Source organism: Prinia subflava, chromosome 6 (assembly GCF_021018805.1).
Source record: "Prinia subflava isolate CZ2003 ecotype Zambia chromosome 6, Cam_Psub_1.2, whole genome shotgun sequence".
Classification (NCBI taxonomy): Eukaryota; Metazoa; Chordata; class Aves; order Passeriformes; family Cisticolidae; genus Prinia; species Prinia subflava.
Window position 1 is genome coordinate 37,734,769 of NC_086252.1, and position 19,756 is coordinate 37,754,524.

Below are 19,756 nucleotides of genomic sequence, written 5' to 3' on the forward strand. Positions count from 1 at the left end.
AATTTAAGAAAATTTAAATTTTAAAAATAAATTTCCAAGAGGACTTAAGCAAACACAAGTAACAAAAGCCACTGATTCCAAGGCAGCAAACAGCTGTTCTTCCTAAGTCCCACCAAAGCAAGAAAGACAAATCCTTCATCCTCTCCAAATCACACCTGCCCAAAAGCATTATGCAATATATTATCAACTAAAGTTTTATAAAATTTAGAGATAAAACCAATGCTTTTTAAGGGTGTAAAAGACCATATAATAGCAGTAACAAAAAATGGAAGAAAACAGTCTAAATATAAACCTGTTGTGACTGTATAGCACTGAACAGTCAGAAGAAGGCTATAATCTATTAAATAATAGGATTAAAGCGACACATCTCTGTGGGTACCCACGTCGCTCTGGAGGTCGTAGGCCTGCCGCGCGTGGATCACGTCGTTCTGGTCAGGAAGGCAGGTCCACTGGTGCAGGTACTGCTTGTAGTCAATGTCACTGACCAGTGTCTGGCACTCCTTGGCTGCCTGCACCGACAGGGCATCCACAGGGATGTGGATCTGGGTCTTGGAGTCGTTGTAGGCCTTCTTGTAGAGGCGGTCGTTCTGCAGGGCCATGGCGCGCGCGGCCCACGCCAGCTTGGGGTCCTCCTTGGCGCTGGGGCACCCGATGTAGTGGCCTTTCTCCTTCTCGTGGGTTTCTTTGTACTTGTACTGGAAATGCAGAGAGAACAGAAGGTGAGTTGCTCACCTGGACACAGCCAACAGGCAAAAGGCTGGCAGCTCCCCAGGCTGTCAGCCTGAGCTTCACTCAGCTCTGCTGAGACACAAACACCATGCAAAGGCTGTACCTCACTGGCAATGTCTCTGGAGGCCTTGGCTTGTTTGATGGGAATGGCATCAGCTCTCAGGTCATAGCTTTTTGCCTTGGCCTCATCCCAGGCCTTCTGATAATGTTTCTGTAAAGAAAATTAATCACCTTCATTTGACATAGTGAAATACCTTCTCTAAAAACCTGCTTGCTTGGGAATCCTGTTTGCTTCCTATAACTGGCAGAGTACAATAATGATCCTGGCAAGTGTCTCAGCAGAAAACTCATGACCTAAAGTAGGTGCAAGATTAAAACACAAAGAGGCAGCAGAAATATTCCTGAAGACAGACCACTACGTCTGCAGACTCCAGTAACTCCTCCATGGAATGTATTTGGCAGCTTTTGCCAAAGGGAGCAGGAGCTATGTGGAATTGCACACTGAGCTTGGGAGTTTGTTGATGAACACACAAGCTGTTGATAGGCTGTGAGGTGATAAAAAGCCTCTGGATGTAATTTCCTGTTTACAAGCGCATTAGAAGATGGGTTTGTACAACGCCATTTACAGCAAAAATGGGAAGAACAATTGCCAGTCTTCATTTTCCAACACTTGACAAATATTTCATGTTATTCTCTTACATTGCTGATGTTGAGAGCATTGACTTTGGACTGCAGCATGACAGGAGTGTCCGAAGGGAGGGAAATCTGGGTCTTGTCTTTATCCCAGGCCTCACGATACAGACGCTGAGGAGAAAGGAAGAACAACGGCAATTCAGTACGGTGAGAAAAAAACACAGAGAGGAATTCTTCAGTAATTCCAATTTGCAAAACTTCCCAACTCCTCATTCCCACCAGAAAGAAAAGTAATGTCATCCCACACGTGAGAGGTGAGCTTACATCACTGAGCTGCATGGCGTTGGTCTTGGCCAGGACAACGTCTGGGGAGTCGGTGATGCTGGTGAACTTCAGCTGCTCCGGCCGCGTGCGGTACAAGCGTTCGTTGAGGAGCTCCTGGGCCTTCTTTGCTTTGACCACATCCACAGAACCTTCTGTCAGCCAGCCAATGCCTCGCAGCCACTCCAGGTCAGCCTTGTACACGTGCTACAAACAAACCAAGGGTTACTGGCATTGCAGAGGTAACTCTCAGCCCAGAGAGCTGGTGGGCTCTCAGTCCCTGGAGATGATAGAAACCGGTCTGGATGAGGCTCTGAATAACCAGGTCTAGTGGAAGGTGGCCCTTGCCCATGGAAGGGGGTTGGAGTAAGGGGATCTTTTCCAAGCCAAACCCTTTTGGGATTCTGTAGTTCTAACTGTAAGTGCAAGAAGGTTTTTTATAAGCCTCTCCCCAACTTCTTCTGATACTCTTTACACAACAAGCAGCCAGTGATGCTGTGTTGTATCAAGTCCATTCTAGACACAGCAGCCCTGATTTGCACAGAAACAATGATACTTTTAAGACACTGCATTCAAACCAAGGGCATAATCTGCAAGTAGTCTGCAGGCAAATATTCTAGAGCAGACCAAGAAAACACAGCTTCCTTATGAACTGCCCCAAGTATTTCTGGCAGGCTGAAATCCTTTGGAAAGGATAACATAAACATACCACAACCAGCTGCACGCTCATGAACGTGCATTTGAAAGTATATTTGCCAGTCACTAGCAAACAGAGCCTCACACAGCTGCCCTGAAGCTTTCCTGCAGTGATTGTCACTCACGTCGCTCTGGAGGTCGTAGGCCTGCCGCGCGTGGATCATGTCGTTCTGGTCAGGAAGGCAGGTCCACTGGTGCAGGTACTGCTTGTAGTCAATGTCACTGACCAGTGTCTGGCACTCCTTGGCTGCCTGCACCGACAGGGCATCCACAGGGATGTGGATCTGGGTCTTGGAGTCGTTGTAGGCCTTCTTGTAGAGGCGGTCGTTCTGCAGGGCCATGGCGCGCGCGGCCCACGCCAGCTTGGGGTCCTCCTTGGCGCTGGGGCACCCGATGTAGTGGCCTTTCTCCTTCTCGTGGGTTTCTTTGTACTTGTACTAGGAATAAAAAAAGAAGTGAATCTGGGATGAAGGTCCCATAATTTCCTATTGCTACCGATCACATAAATACATGTTCTTGTTTTTAAGGTAACTGAAAAGAAATGTAAAGGAAGAACATACGTCACTCGCAATATCTCTTGATGCTTTTGCGGTTTTGATGGGAATTGCATCAGCTCTCATGTCATAACCCTTCTTTTTGGCCTCTTCCCAGGCTTTTACATAAAGTTTCTATACAAAAGAAGACAGAAAACAGCTTATCAATATTCTGAAAGATGGGATTTCTACATTTCATAATCGTCTCTTGAAATTTTCATGAATGCATGCTTTAGAGCATCATTATGATTAAAGAAATGCCGACTTAACTCTGAATTTCCATTAGTTTAGTAAATGTTTAAACGTCCTTACATTGCTAACGTTGGCTGCATTGGCCTTTGCTAACAGAATGTCTGGTGTGTCAGGCATGACATGGATGGACTTCTTGTCTGCATCCCAGGCTTCTGTGTACAAGCGCTACGAGAGAGGAAAACAGCCCTTTACAAACAGTTCTTTATGAAATTATTTTACAACTAAAATTATTTTACAAACTGCTACAGGTAGTTCCAGTTAGCTCTAATACCCTGACTCAGCAAAGCTTCTCTCCGAAGAGCTCAAGATGGAACTTTTGTCCCTCCTCATTATTTCTCAGATCAAACTGGTACAGTAATTGATTGATTTTGGATTGTGGAGAAACAGCCATAGGAGGAAAAGTGTATTAATTATTCTGTATAAGTTGTTTGATTACGTTTGTTATAAAGGAGGAGGTACTTCGTGACTTTCACCCTCCAGATCTGAGGTATGTTGCAGCAGTTTCACATCCAGAGAACTTCAGGTATTTCCTCATCCCTTTTTCATCACGCAGTATTACTGTTTGAAAATCTGATTTAAGGGATGTTTTCCAGGAGATTTTTACCAACCGCTCACGTCACACTGAGCCACGAGAGAACAGCTTTCCTGCACAATGGCTGAATTTAGACAGTGATTTTCTCTTAAATCCACAAGATTTTAGTTTTATTTTGTATTTGACTTTTTCACCTCATGAACAAGTTCTATTAACTGGCAATACCACCCTCACCTTGTTCATGATCTCAGCATTTTGCTTGGCTAAGACCATGGCCAGGGAGTCGGTCACACTGGTAAATTTGATCTTGTCTGCAGGTTGCCGATACTTCCTGTCACTGAGGATTTCTCCAGCTTTCTTGGCTTTCTCAACTTCCAAGGAACCAATAGGAACCCATCCAATGCCCCTCAGCCATTCCAGGTCTGATTTGTAAACAGCCTGAAAAAATTTGACAGTTTGTTATATATGTGTGATCAAATATTAAAATTAATACAAACAAGCACATGCTGTATGAACAACAGGGTTTCTGATGATATTGTTCTGAAAACAATTGTTGTTTTTGAAGATTAAGTAAAATAATTATTATTTAAGAAAAATAAAAGAGATATTGGAGCACAATGCTAGTATCAGAGTGACACACAAATTATACCTCAGGTTAAGAACTGAAAAAATAGGATTACACATAAATTTGATGAAAGAATTGAACAAATGAAATAATGGAAACATTCCAACAAGTCCAATACAAGCTACTAAGGCTTATAACACATACTTTAAACAATCAGAGTGTACAAGACCCAGAGTATTTCATGATGTATTAGAAATGTAAGGATTTGCTCACATCGCTCTGGAGGTCGTAGGCCTGCTTGGCGTGGATCACGTCGTTCTGGTCGGGCAGGCAGATCCACTGGTGCAGGTAGTGCCGGTAGTCAACGTCGCTGACCAGCTGCTGGCACTTCTTGGCCAGCACCACTCCCAGCATGTCCACGGGGCTGCTGAACCTCGTCTTGGACTTCTCAAAGTCCTTCTTGTACTCCCTGTCACTCTGGATCTTGGCCACGTGCATGGACCACATCATCTTGGGGTCGTCCTCGATGTTCCTGGCCCCGATGTGGTGGCCCAGCTGTTTGCGATACCCTTCCTTGTACTTGTACTGTAAGAAAAAACAAAATCCATATACATATAAATATATTTTATCCTTTTTTAACACAAAGCATTTAAATAGATTTCTTGGTAAAAAAACAAGGAGGATAAAAATCTGTTATCCTCTGTCTCTAAGGGATATTGCCTCATCCTTGAAACAAAACCTGTCCCAGTCATTGCAAAGCTTTTTTCCTGGCTGTGTTTTCCAACATTTTGGATTTCAATGTGACACTGAAATAGAATTATTCCTTTCCTCCAGAAAAGACAAGCATTTAAATGTTTAGAATTTATTTACTTACATATCTCTTTTGGGGACGGATTTTAAAGACACATTGAATCAGAAATTATTTGACAACTATTTTGAATCAGAAATTAACTTGAAAAACTCTAGCATAGGCTCCTCCATGTTTTTGTTCATCCTAGTTGAACATCCGTGGATGGCAATGGGGGCACATAAATAATATTCACATTATTATATATATTACTATGATGGATAACTCATGCAAAAAAACCCTGCCTATCCATTATTTCTGTGCACTAAAGGCATATAATAGAATCACTATAAAAACAGATTGCTGTATTATCTATTTTGTGAAATATCACATTAACAAACAACTGAACAAAAGTTCTGATTCTTTTCCATTACCAAATGCATGGAGAACTGAGAACAAAGCCTGCTCACCTCACTGGCAATCTCCCTGGAGGCTTTGGCAGACTGGATGGGAATGGCATCATAACGCAAATCGTGGCCCTTCTTCTTTGACTCCTCCAAGGCCAGTTTGTACATTTTCTGTGAGAAAGAGTCACATTTTAGTTTCAAAAAACAAAATTCACAATTGCATTTCAGTTCAGCACAACTGTGCAGCAAAGCAAATGAAGTCCCTAAACAGTACTGCTCATCTTCAGATTATTTAAATACCATTCTCTAGAGAACCCCAGATTTCAAAGACCTTGTAATTTTATTGTAGACATTTTGAAAATGAAAATCATTTACGGAAAGCAAAGACTGGAACATTTAAAAAGTTAAATTACCTATTTCCACAACTTGCTGTACAAATGATTTCTTATTTATGGCAGATGATATTTTTTTAAAGAAAATATATCTTTGTGAAAGAACAACTCTGATTTCAGCACTGGAATTGGCCATGTATGAAAACAAACAATCTGACAATATTTTAATAATGATAAAAAATTAAATGTGACAGAAGTGTACTTATCAGAAACCCTTTAATCGCGTCAGATTTCAGTTGCACTCACCTCACTGTAGTTGACTCTGTTTTGTTTGGCCAGCAGGATTTCTGGGGTGTCAGGCATGACGTGAATCGTGGTCTTGTCTTTGTTCCACGCTTCAGTGTACAAACGCTAAGAAGGAAAACAGGAAGAGATTTATAGGACATTCCAAACCAGGTTAATATCTCAATAAAAATGGAAAAAACATTAATTAAAATGATAGGAACCTGGTCTAGTGGAAATTGTCCCTTCCCATGGCAGGGGGTTGGAACAAAATGATCTTTAATGTCCCTTCTAAACCAAACCATTTTATAACACTATAAAATATAACATGGATATACAGTTATTTTAATCTGGTAAAAGTAACATCAAAAAAAGGAGAATTTATCTGAGGGAGTTTAAAGACATTAAGGAAAATGCCACCTTGCTCCAGAACAAAAGCATAAACAAAATAAACAAAATAATAAAATAAACAAAATAAACAAAATAAAAAACCAAAAAGCATTTGTTTATTCAAAACAAAAAGTTTTTGAATAAACAAAACCATTATTAGTGCCCAATGCACACACGCACCAAGGAAAATATTTAAATGTAAAATGCAGAATATTACACAAATTTGAGCCTTCCATTACCTGGCCTAAGAGTTTGGAGTGAAATAACAAGAGCACAGCAATTGAAAATGGATCATGTCTGAAATGCAGCATTGCTTGTGCTCAGTTCATTCCCAGTGCTGTCTCCAGGGGTGAGGCACAGACCTCTGATGAGTCTCCCAGTGGGATCAGGACTCACCTTGTTCATGGTGTCTGCGTTCTGCTTGGCCAACACCATCTCCAGGGAATCCGGGACACTGGTGAACCTGATGGTGTCCGGATGCTGGCGGTAAATTTTGTCACTCAGGATCTCCCCTGCTCTCTTGGCTTTCTCGACTTCCAAGGAACCAATTGGGACCCAGCCAACTCCCCGCAGCCACTCCAGGTCAGACTTGTACACGTTCTGTTATAAGAAAAAATAACACAAGTTATTTTAATAAAATAATCATAATAATCTATGCCACACAGCGCATCTTTCCAAAGGAAAACAACCTTCCTATCAGCTCTTCATTCAAACAAATTCAAAGATGTAAAGAAATTTGTAGAAAAAATGAAAGCATTTCACCTACATTAAGGCTGAAACCATTATCCAGGTTTTAGAAAATGGTAAATGATAAAAAGTCCAAATCCTGGAATTAGAGGATTTCATTTAAATATCAGTTAGTTAATATAACCTGTAGGAGATCTGAGCATCACTTAACCATGAAACTTAAAAATACATCTCAAAAAGTGGTTCTACCACATCAGAACAAGACAGCTAAATCCAGTTATGTAAAATACCAAACACATTCCTCAGCAAAACTCCAACGCCAGAGCACTCACATCACTCTGGAGGTCGTAGGCCTGCTTGGCGTGGATCACGTCGTTCTGGTCGGGCAGGCAGATCCACTGGTGCAGGTAGTGCCGGTAGTCAACGTCGCTGACCAGCTGCTGGCACTTCTTGGCCAGCACCACTCCCAGCATGTCCACGGGGCTGCTGAACCTCGTCTTGGACTTCTCAAAGTCCTTCTTGTACTCCCTGTCACTCTGGATCTTGGCCACGTGCATGGACCACATCATCTTGGGGTCGTCCTCGATGTTCCTGGCCCCAATGTGGTGGCCCAGCTGTTTGCGATACCCTTCCTTGTACTTGTACTGGAACAGAAGAGATCTAAAGTTACTTGGTGTATTGACAAATTAATAAATAATTATAACAGTTTAGAATACTCATTATTTTGTAAAGATAAAATATGATGCAAATCTTTCTACTCTGTGATTAATTTTCACATAAGAAGCATTTTTAATAGATATAACTATCTGCTAATTTTTATCTACTACATCTATACTATCTACTATAAATATCTACTCTAATTTTCTACTATATATTTTTATATAATATGCTTTCAATTCACTGAACATTTAATGTCACATTCTAACAAGTTTGGTATTTCACGTTCTTTTACTATTATTTTAAATTGTAAATATTAACTTTAAAAACTTTTTACAAGACTCTTTGATTAAGACCACATGATTTGATCTTAACACATTAAGAGCTGAAGTATCAAACTTGATAGAAAACAAGAAGGAAAAATCTGTTATTCTCCATCTCTAAGTTAGGGTGCCTCATTCCAGAAGCAAAAGCTGTCACATTCATTGTGTGGTCTATCCTCTTTTTATGTTCAGACATCTTGAATTTCATTATGACACTTGAACAGAAATATTGTTTGAATCCGAAATTACCAAATATCTTTACCATTGGTTCATACACCTTTTTGATCATGCTGCTTGAATATCCATGGATATCAACACAAGTATTGCAGGGGGCATATCAATAATCTTCACGTTCTAGTATTTATTTATTACAGTGATATATTCATCATGACAAAAATACTGGCTAGCCCTTTCTTCCGTGTAGGTAATGTAGTGGAATGATTAAAAAGAATCACTATGAAAATAGATTTCAATATTATCTATTCTATGAAGTATGAGAGTAGCAAACATTTGGATTCTTTTCCATTACCAAATCCATGGAGAAATGAGAACAAAGCCTGCTCACCTCACTGGCAATCTCCCTGGAGGCTTTGGCAGACTGGATGGGAATGGCATCATAACGCAAATCATGGCCCTTCTTCTTCGACTCCTCCAAGGCCAGTTTGTACATTTTCTGTGAGAAAATAATTCACAATTTACTTTCAAGCACAAAATAGCTTTTCAGTTCAGCACATCTGAGTAGTAGCACTATTCATGTCCCTAAACAATACTGTTGATTTTCAGGCAACCTAAAGATCTTCAGCCCAGCTCTATGTTCACTAGAAAATAAAAACCTGCAGATTTCAACGACCTTGTAATTTTATTGTAGATGCTTGGAAAATGGAAATCATTGAGGGAAAGCAGAGCAAAACAAGTTATTTCCATACCTTGCTGTAGAAATGATTACTCATTTACAGGGGATAATACATATTTTAATAGCACAATTAGATAGCCAGGAGGTCAGTTCCAGGAACAACTCTGATTTCAGCATGGGAACAGACCATTTATGAAAAATAAAAAACCCAACAATATTTTAATATTAACTGAAAGTCAGCGATGAAAAAAGCGTACTTGTCAGAAGTACAAGTTAATTGTCTCAGATTTCAGTTGCACTCACCTCACTGTAGTTGACTCTGTTTTGTTTGGCCAGCAGGATTTCTGGGGTGTCAGGCATGACGTGAATCGTGGTCTTATCTTTGTTCCACGCTTCAGTGTACAAACGCTAAGAAGGAAAACAGGAAGAGATTGACATGGCATTCAAAACCAGGTTAATATTTCAAGTATCAGGGAAAACACAGACCATAGCAGATAAAAATATAGGATATATAACAGGGAAAATCAGTTAGGAAATTAGGAAGAGATATTATTAACAAAAGGAGGATTGACTTGTGGAAATATAACAACACTTAAAAAACACCACATTGATTACAGAGAAGGAATAAACCAGTGAGCATTGCTTGTGCTCGGTTCATTCCCAGTGCTGTCTCCAGGGGTGAGGCACAGACCTCTGATGAGTCTCCCAGTGGGATCAGGACTCACCTTGTTCATGGTGTCTGCGTTCTGCTTGGCCAACACCATCTCCAGGGAATCCGGGACACTGGTGAACCTGATGGTGTCCGGATGCTGGCGGTAAATTTTGTCACTCAGGATCTCCCCTGCTCTCTTGGCTTTCTCGACTTCCAAGGATCCAATTGGGACCCAGCCAACTCCCCGCAGCCACTCCAGGTCAGACTTGTACACGTTCTGTTAAAAATATTTTTAAAAGTCACCCACACGGGTTATTCTATCAATAATAACAATAATGCAACTTACATGGTGAATAGTTCACCAGTAATTAACCTCACTAACAACAAGTAATTTAAATAAATTCAAAGCACAAGAGAAAATAGAGAAAAAACAGTTGCATATCCACTACATTAAGAGTGAAACCATTATCCAACTTTTACAGAACAGTAAATGATAGATAGCAATTCTGAAGTTAGAGGATTTCCTTGAAGTATCAATTAATTAACACATCCTGTTGGAGAGCTCAGTTTCAATCAGCCACAAAATTTAAAAATAAATCTCAGAAAGTTGGTTCTACCACATCAGAACAAGACAGCCTGATCCAGTTATGTAAAATACCAAACACATTCCTCAGCAAAACTCCAATGCCAGAGCACTCACATCACTCTGGAGGTCGTAGGCCTGCTTGGCGTGGATCACGTCGTTCTGGTCGGGCAGGCAGATCCACTGGTGCAGGTAGTGCCGGTAGTCAACGTCGCTGACCAGCTGCTGGCACTTCTTGGCCAGCACCACTCCCAGCATGTCCACGGGGCTGCTGAACCTCGTCTTGGACTTCTCAAAGTCCTTCTTGTACTCCCTGTCACTCTGGATCTTGGCCACGTGCATGGACCACATCATCTTGGGGTCGTCCTCGATGTTCCTGGCCCCGATGTGGTGGCCCAGCTGTTTGCGATACCCTTCCTTGTACTTGTACTGGAACACAAACCAAGATATCACATTTCTGTATCACTTATAAGTATCAGCTACTCATATTAAATATTCCAGCAAAGCTTATCTAACTTTCCAAACTTATCTATAACCACCATTAGAAAAACCCTAAATAGTCAAATCAATTCTCATGCTAATAATATTCTAGGATTCTAGGACTAAAGTTTTTTGCTGTTTGAGTTAGAACACTAAACTTGGACTAAGTCTTTTATCATTTTGCTCTTTGAAGAAATGTGCTTTACTAATATTAGTGAGAAATCATCCTGGTCTTATTAAATGCATTTAATCCTTACTAGGATTATATAATGATATGTGTATCATTATGATATGTATATCATTATATAATGATATATACACTGTAAATACTTATTTACACATCTAGGGCTATGAGCTATACAATTATCATGATAGCAGCATTATGTTGTTCTTATAATTGCTAACTTCATGTTTTTTTTAACACATATGATCATTTACTTGCAAAAATCTATTACTTAAGGTCACAGTTTAACTGCAATGCCTTTTCCAGAATCCAGCTGAGAATTTTCAGGATGCAGAAGAGAGATGTCAACATAGAAAGAAACAAAAAAGTAGATTCTTACATCACTGGCAATTTGCCTGGATGCTTTGGCTGCTTGGATGGGGATGGCATCAGCTCTCAAATCGTAGCCTTTCTGCTTTGCATCTTCCATGGCCTGTCTGTATTGTTTCTAGATTTAGAAGAATTAAACAATGGGACTCATAAGTTCCACATCTTATATTCTATGCAAAACAAATTGCTTGGAAGCAGATCTAATAATTGTGTTTAGATTTATTATACCCAGTTTTATCTACCTTTAACTCAAAACCCCAGAACACCAGATGATAAATTCATGTCAAAGGAAGACCTTTGCTAAATACATTTGTAAATTAATTTTTAATTTACTGCTTTAAATAATGTAACATTGAATACAATTTAGAGCTAAACTTTTCTTCAGTACAAATGAGCAAAATGTACTTTTTAAAACCACTGATGTGGCCTGCTGATGTGAATTCATTTGCCTAAAATGACATTGAACACTGGCATCACACCTTTTCAGAATAATGCTTGTAATTACCTTTCTGGTATTCATTTTTGCTTCCCCAGCATTATGTACACTGGCAGAAATGACCCCCCAAACATTCAGTGGAATCACACAACTTGTGTGGAATTTATGGCATTTCTTCTCACCAGTGCTCACAGCTCTATGTATGCAGTACCACAGATACTCAAACAATGCTCTTAAAGTCACAATTTTTTGGATAAATATGAGAGTTACTTAAGGAAACTGATAGTGTCACCTCTAGAAGGTTTCCCAGAACACTCCTGACCCGGCCATGACACAGAGCAGTTACATTTGCAGAGCCCCCACACTCACCAGACTGTAGTTCTTCTTGTTCTCTCTTGCCAGTGTGATTTCAGGCGTGTCAGGCATGATGTGGATTTGTGTCTTGTCTTTATCCCAGGCCTCAGTATACAAACGCTGCAGGAGAAACACAGCAGAGTATTTGGAGACATTCACAATTAATAATTGAGACAAATTAGTAATTATCTTGGAAAATATTATTAAGTCAGTTCTTGATGAAAATGAGTTTCCCACTGATTACCAAGACCAGAACTTACATTTTTACAGCCTTACTGTGCAGAAATCTCACAGGCCTGTGGTCCTAGTCCTGTCTCAGGGGTTTAGGCAGAGACTATTGATGTGTTACCTGATGAAACCCAGACTCACCTTGTTCATGGTGTCTGCATTCTGCTTGGCCAACACCATCGGGAGAGAATCTGGGATGCTGGTGAACTTGATGGTGTCGGGATGCTGGCGGTAAATTTTGTCACTCAGGATCTCCCCTGCTTTCTTGGCCTTCTCAACTTCCAAGGAACCAATTGGGACCCAACCAATGCCCCGCAGCCATTGCAGGTCAGACTTGTAGCAGTTCTGTTACAAAATATAAAGGCAGCAGTTAAAATTTGCCCTTTTTATGTTAATCTCCATTTAAATATATTAAAATTCCCTATTATGAAGGATTATATAGAGATAATTCTGCTGTTTGCCTGTATATAAACCTTCATAATGCCCTAACATTCAGATTCCTTCACTCCTCAAAATATAATGACCTTGCTTGGAACAGGAAAAAAACCACGAGAAAAAATACTATATGAGAACAATTAGTCTAATATATAGTCCAAGGAATCTACAAATATTTCAGAAGTCCAGGACTTATCAGCAAATACTCACATCACTCTGGAGATCATAGGCTTCCCTAGCATGGATCACATCATTCTGGTCAGGCAGACACGTCCACTGGTGCAGGTAGTGCCGGTAATCGGCATCGCTCACCAGCTCCTGGCACTTCTTGGCCAGCACCACTCCCAGCATGTCCACGGGGCTGCTGAACCTCGTCTTGGACTTCTCAAAGTCCTTCTTGTACTCCCTGTCACTCTGGATCTTGGCCACGTGCATGGACCACATCATCTTGGGATCGTCCTCGATGTTCCTGGCCCCAATGTGGTGCCCCAGCTGTTTGCGATACCCTTCCTTGTACTTGTACTATGGACAAAGAAAATGTTCACTCACTGTTAGCTTAGGGCTTTTTACATCACCAAGACCCATGTGGCACCACCTCCAGAAAACCTGGAGCACCTCCAGCAGCTGAAACCACAGAGAATTTAAAGAAAGAAAGGATTCAGCCCCAGCGTGTGCCACGAGGGCTCCTGTGCACTCACATCACTGGCAATGTCCCGGGAAGCTTTGGCAGACTTGATGGGAATGGCATCTGCCCGCATGTCGTAGCCCTTCTTCTTCTCCTCCTCCATCGCCTGCTTGTACAGTTTCTGAAACAGACACCACCACGCCCTCACACAGTGCTGCTGCCAGCACATGGCAGCGCCCAGGGACACACTCTGCACCCACAACAAGCACCCACCTCGCTGAAGTTCACTTTGTTCTGCTGGGCCAGCAGGATCCCAGGCGTGTCTGGCATGATGTGAATGCTGGTTTTGTCCTTCTCCCAGGCTGAGATGTACGAGCGCTGGGAAATGAGAAGCACAGAGGGAGGTAAGATCACACAGGCTCAGGGAAAAAACTCTAGAGGAAGATCAGCTCTGTGAATCAAATCAAGGGGGCTCTATTTTGCACTGACCCAAGAACTCCTGCCCTTTCCCCAAATCTTTCTAATGCTTCACCCTGTTCTTTTACACACTGTACCCCATTGCTCCAACCACAAAAACAAAAAATTCATCTCAAACAAGGAACACAAATCCCTGAGGCAAGAGAAGCCAACATTCCCCTTGCACAGCCTGGGCCCTAGAAGGACATTGACCAACATCCACAGAAAGAAGGTGCCCATTTCCTTCAGGATGCAAACACGAAGAAATCTCACTTGGTTCATGATTTCAGAGTTGTGCTTTGCCAGCACCATGGGCATCGAGTCAGGCAGGCTGGTGAATTTGATGGTGTCTGGGTGCTGCCGGTACTTCTTGTCACTCAGGATCTCGCTCGCCCTCTTGTTCTTCTCAGCATCCAGTGACCCAATTGGGGACCAGCCAATGCCCCTCAGCCACTGCAGGTCAGACTTGTACACGTTCTGCAAGGACACGAAAGGAAAAGATCAGCTCAGCAAGCTCCTCACTCCAAGCAACCTCATCTCCTACCACAGGAAACTCCTTTTAATGGAGCACATTCCACTAGGTCAACCCACCAGCCTGTGCCACAGAAGTAACTCTGGATTAGCTCAGCTCCCAATAACCTGTGTCCTCACTTCTGCAACACCACAAGAGGCTATAAAGAAATCCACAAATCTTCCCCCTCCTATCTTCTTGGTATTGTGAATAAAAACCCAGCCCATGTGGCAATCTGCAACTGCCAGAGATATTGGAAGAGCCTTTCACCCCACCTTCTAAGGCTCCTCAGAACATTCTCAGCGTCAAAATTTCTTACCTTTGCTTACTCTTGGTTCTCCAGAAAAATAAAGTTTTTAATTCCCTTTACCTTCCCTTACCACACAAACCTCCACCAACACCAGAATAGAGAACTCAAGGCTGTCCCCCAGCCCGTGAAGAACAACTCACATCACTCTGCAGGTCGTACACTGTCTTGGCATGGACGACGTCGCTCTGGTCCGGCAGGCAGGTCCAGCGGTGCAGAGGGTGCCGGTAATCAGCATCGCTCACCAGCTCCTGGCACTTCTTGGCCAGCACCACTCCCAGCATGTCCACGGGGCTGCTGAAGTGCGTCTTGGATTTCTCAAAGGCTTTCTTGTACTCCCTGTCACTCTGGATCTTGGCCACGTGCATGGACCACATCATCTTGGGGTCGTCCTCGATGTTCCTGGCCCCGATGTGGTGGCCCAGCTGTTTGCGATACCCTTCCTTGTACTTGTACTATGGACAAAGAAAATGTTCACTCACTGTTAGGCTGGAGCTTTTATATGACCCCAGCAGCCCCTGTGGCACCACCTCCAGAAAACACAGCAGCTGAAACCACAGAGACTTTAGAGTGAGAAAAGGCTCAGCCCCAGCGTGTGCCACGAGGGCTCCTGTGCACTCACATCACTGGCAATGTCCCGGGAAGCTTTGGCAGACTTGATGGGAATGGCATCTGCCCGCATGTCGTAGCCCTTCTTCTTCTCCTCCTCCATCGCCTGCTTGTACAGTTTCTGAAACAGACACCACCACGCCCTCACACAGTGCTGCTGCCAGCACATGGCAGCGCCCAGGGACACACACTGCACCCACAACAAGCACCCACCTCGCTGAAGTTCACTTTGTTCTGCTGGGCCAGCAGGATCCCAGGCGTGTCTGGCATGATGTGAATGCTGGTTTTGTCCTTCTCCCAGGCTGAGATGTACGAGCGCTGGGAAATGAGAAGCACAGAGGGAGCTAAGATCACACAGGCTCTGGGAAAACAACTCAACTAGCAAATCAGGTCCACGAACCAAAGCAAGAAGCCTCTACTTTGCACTGACCCAGGAACATCTTTCCTTTTGCTAAAGTTTCCAACGCTTCACCCTTTTCCACATTGCATCCCATTACTGCTCCAACCACATGAAACAAGAGTTTTATCTCAAACAAGTAACAGAAATCCCTGAGGCAAGAGGGATTTCCTCCCCCTGCACAACCTGGTCCTTGGAAGGACATTGACCAAGTTTCTGAGAAAGGAAGGTGCTCATTTCCTTCAGGATGCAAACACAAGGAAATCTCACTTGGTTCATGATTTCAGAGTTGTGCTTTGCCAGCACCATGGGCATCGAGTCAGGCAGGCTGGTGAATTTGATGGTGTCTGGGTGCTGCCGGTACTTCTTGTCACTCAGGATCTCGCTCGCCCTCTTGTTCTTCTCAGCGTCCAATGATCCAATTGGGGACCAGCCAATGCCCCTCAGCCACTGCAGGTCAGACTTGTACACGTTCTGCAAGGACACGAAAGGACACAAAGCAACTCAGGAAACTCCTCACTCCAAACAACTTCATCTTCTACCACGGGAAGCTCTACCAAAGGAACACTATCCCCTGGGTCAACCCACTGTACACCAGGAATGGGACTCCCATTAAGATCAGCTCCCCACACCTGCTTCTCCACTCTTTCAACAGCATGAGTACCTACCAAGGAATCCACCACCCTCCCTCTCAATCTTTCTAGTATCCCCAGCAAAGACATGCTCCATTTGGCATTCCGCACCTGGCAGAGGCAGAGGAGGTGCCATAACCCTCCCAAGACCCTTTGTGCCATGTACCACTGCACCCAGAGCTTGCCATGGCCCCTGCTGGTCCTCCAAAGACAAATATTTGACTCTGTTTCCTTTCCCCTGCTGTACAATAGTGAAGGTACCAGCCACAACTCTTCCCCATAAAATGTTCACGGCAAGAAAGGATTCTTCTGTGACCATGAAGTCTGAGCCCACACAAACATCACCGCTAACTGTCCATGACAAGAAGTGCCACAACGCAACTTCAGTCCCACAGAGTCAGCCAAGAATAATTATCTGCACAGGAACCTCTTCCAGCAGAGGAACAGAACACAAGAGAGACTTGTGGTTGCAACAAAGCCAGTAAAGAACAACTCACATCACTCTGCAGGTCGTACACTGTCTTGGCATGGACGACATCGCTCTGGTCCGGCAGGCAGGTCCAGCGGTGCAGAGGGTGCCGGTAATCAGCATCGCTCACCAGCTCCTGGCACTTCTTGGCCAGCACCACTCCCAGCATGTCCACGGGGCTGCTGAAGTGCGTCTTGGATTTCTCAAAGGCTTTCTTGTACTCCCTGTCACTCTGGATCTTGGCCACGTGCATGGACCACATCATCTTGGGGTCGTCCTCGATGTTCCTGGCCCCGATGTGGTGGCCCAGCTGTTTGCGATACCCTTCCTTGTACTTGTACTATGGACAAAGAAAATGTTCACTCACTGTTAGGCTGGAGTTTTTATATGACCCCAGCAGCCCCTGAGGCATCAGCTCCAGAAAACACAGCAGCTGAAACCACAGAGACTTTAGAGTGAGAAAAGGCTCAGCCCCAGCGTGTGCCACGAGGGCTCCTGTGCACTCACATCACTGGCAATGTCCCGGGAAGCTTTGGCAGACTTGATGGGAATGGCATCTGCCCGCATGTCGTAGCCCTTCTTCCTCTCCTCCTCCATCGCCTGCTTGTACAGTTTCTGAAACAGACACCACCACGCCCTCACACAGTGCTGCTGCCAGCACATGGCAGCGCCCAGGGACACACACTGCACCCACAACAAGCACCCACCTCGCTGAAGTTCACTTTGTTCTGCTGGGCCAGCAGGATCCCAGGCGTGTCTGGCATGATGTGAATGCTGGTTTTGTCCTTCTCCCAGGCTGAGATGTACGAGCGCTGGGAAACGAGGAGGAGAGAGGGAGGTAAGATCACACAGGCTCTGGGAAACAAACTTAACGAGCAAACAAGACCCATTAACCAAAGCAAGGGGGCTCTACTTTGCATTGACCCAGGAACTTTCCAATGCTTTACCCTTTTCTTTTCTACACTGTACCCCATTACATGCTCAAAAGAGAGTTTTATCTCAAACAAGGAACACAAATCCCTGAGAGAAGAAGATGCAGCATCCCCCTTGAAGAACTAGACCATGGAAGAACAAAGAACAACATGCATGCCCATTTCCTTCAGGATGCAAACACAAGGAAATCTCACCTGGTCCATGATTTTGGAGTTCTGCTTTGCCAGCACCATGGGCATCGAGTCAGGCAGGCTGGTGAATTTGATGGTGTCTGGGTGCTGCCGGTACTTCTTGTCACTCAGGATCTCACTCGCCCTCTTGTTCTTCTCAGCGTCCAGTGATCCAATTGGGGACCAGCCAATGCCCCTCAGCCACTGCAGGTCAGACTTGTACACGTTCTGCAAGGACACGAAAGGAAAAGATCAGCTCAGCAAGCTCCTCACTCCAAGCAACCTCATCTCCTACCACAGGAAACTCCTTTTAATGGAGCACATTCCACTGAGTCAACCCAATAACCACCCATTCAGTGGCTGCACCCATCTCCTAAGGCTCTTCATACCATTTTCATCTGCACTCAAGACTTGCCAACTCTTGGTTCTCCAGAAGACAAACATTTTAATCTCTTTCCCTTCCCCTGACAAATAGACTCCTCCTCCAACAGCAGAAAGAACATCAGACAGACAACCCAAGGCTGTCCTCCAGCCAGTAAAGAACAACTCACATCACTCTGCAGGTCGTACACTGTCTTGGCATGGACGACGTCGCTCTGGTCCGGCAGGCAGGTCCAGCGGTGCAGAGGGTGCCGGTAATCGGCATCGCTCACCAGCTCCTGGCACTTCTTGGCCAGCACCACTCCCAGCATGTCCACGGGGCTGCTGAAGTGGGTCTTGGATTTCTCAAAGGCTTTCTTGTACTCCCTGTCACTCTGGATCTTGGCCACGTGCATGGACCACATCATCTTGGGGTCGTCCTCGATGTTCCTGGCCCCGATGTGGTGGCCCAGCTGTTTGCGATACCCTTCCTTGTACTTGTACTGTAGGAAAAAACAGTATGCAGTGGGTATTATTTTAGTGTTTTTTACATTCCTAGCAACCCCTGTGGCACCACCTCCAACTAATTTATTAGCTGAAACCACAGAGATTTTACAGTGTGAGGGTGTTCAGCTGATGACCTACCGTCTACAGCTAAAAAAGAACACACACATTATCCTTCTCATAAAACACACCTTCCATGACTCTCCCTGGCCTATATATCAAGAGCTAATGCTCTGTAACTGAGAGTAAGAAGTCTCTAAATCATGAAAGATACACCAAAGACCTGAAGTTCAATAAATACCCCCTGCAGAAAGAAGCATTCGCTGATCTTCAAGCACAATGGCCAAATCAACTCTTACTCAAACTACTGAGGCAACAAAATGAAGCTACACAGAGACTTGCTGGGAAGATTGAATTAAGACAGCAAACACATACAGGAGGGCAATTTTATGTTAACAACTAAGAGTAACAAAAAATTACGCTTTTTTATACAGCTTTAATTTTTAAATGAAAACTAGATTTGGGTTTTCTTTCCTGATGCACAGCTCAGCTGTGTAGCTGCAGAGTCAGTGCCATGCAGACGGGGAGTGCTGAGGGAAGCCCAACACCTCAGAACTCCAGGATGTTGCATGAGGAGAGGCACTCAAAAGCCCAGGAAGGACCCTGCTTTGGGCTATGGCCATCACCCTGCTCATATGGCTACCCTTCCTCATCACCCAGACCTTCCCTTGCAACAGTGCACACCCATAACTTGCAGGGACAGCTACAGGTGGACAGCACAGAACAAAAGCTTTGAAGGACAACTGAATGGCAGTGACAGAAAATGGATTTGTTGCCTCCATTTAGCTCAGCTGAAAACCCTGGGTTCAACTGCCAACACATGGCACCCGTGTGACAGCGTGTGCCATGAGGGCTCCTGTGCACTCACATCACTGGCAATGTCCCGGGAAGCTTTGGCAGACTTGATGGGAATGGCATCTGCCCGCATGTCGTAGCCCTTCTTCTTCTCCTCCTCCATCGCCTGCTTGTACAGTTTCTGAAACAGACACCACCACGCCCTCACACAGTGCTGCTGCCAGCACA

The 19,756-nt window shown here is 43.9% G+C and overlaps 1 protein-coding gene across 1 annotated transcript in view; it reads right to left on the reverse strand.

Annotated features, from left to right (window-relative positions):
- The window catches only part of NEB (nebulin), a 97,756-nt gene that overhangs the window by 54,961 nt on the left and 23,039 nt on the right, over window positions 1-19,756 (reverse strand). The window contains exons 37-66 of the mRNA XM_063401043.1: window positions 19,602-19,709; window positions 18,361-18,672; window positions 17,834-18,037; window positions 17,414-17,518; window positions 17,214-17,321; window positions 16,735-17,046; window positions 15,876-16,079; window positions 15,422-15,526; window positions 15,222-15,329; window positions 14,743-15,054; window positions 14,055-14,258; window positions 13,599-13,703; window positions 13,399-13,506; window positions 12,911-13,222; window positions 12,407-12,610; window positions 12,053-12,157; window positions 11,258-11,365; window positions 10,332-10,643; window positions 9,705-9,908; window positions 9,283-9,387; window positions 8,692-8,799; window positions 7,479-7,790; window positions 6,856-7,059; window positions 6,094-6,198; window positions 5,519-5,626; window positions 4,535-4,846; window positions 3,931-4,134; window positions 3,225-3,329; window positions 2,940-3,047; window positions 384-695 (exon numbers count right to left, since the gene is read on the reverse strand). Coding sequence (XP_063257113.1) covers window positions 384-695; window positions 2,940-3,047; window positions 3,225-3,329; window positions 3,931-4,134; window positions 4,535-4,846; window positions 5,519-5,626; window positions 6,094-6,198; window positions 6,856-7,059; window positions 7,479-7,790; window positions 8,692-8,799; window positions 9,283-9,387; window positions 9,705-9,908; window positions 10,332-10,643; window positions 11,258-11,365; window positions 12,053-12,157; window positions 12,407-12,610; window positions 12,911-13,222; window positions 13,399-13,506; window positions 13,599-13,703; window positions 14,055-14,258; window positions 14,743-15,054; window positions 15,222-15,329; window positions 15,422-15,526; window positions 15,876-16,079; window positions 16,735-17,046; window positions 17,214-17,321; window positions 17,414-17,518; window positions 17,834-18,037; window positions 18,361-18,672; window positions 19,602-19,709 — 5,523 coding nt within the window. The remainder of the gene's footprint in view (window positions 1-383; window positions 696-2,939; window positions 3,048-3,224; window positions 3,330-3,930; window positions 4,135-4,534; window positions 4,847-5,518; window positions 5,627-6,093; window positions 6,199-6,855; window positions 7,060-7,478; window positions 7,791-8,691; window positions 8,800-9,282; window positions 9,388-9,704; window positions 9,909-10,331; window positions 10,644-11,257; window positions 11,366-12,052; window positions 12,158-12,406; window positions 12,611-12,910; window positions 13,223-13,398; window positions 13,507-13,598; window positions 13,704-14,054; window positions 14,259-14,742; window positions 15,055-15,221; window positions 15,330-15,421; window positions 15,527-15,875; window positions 16,080-16,734; window positions 17,047-17,213; window positions 17,322-17,413; window positions 17,519-17,833; window positions 18,038-18,360; window positions 18,673-19,601; window positions 19,710-19,756) is intronic.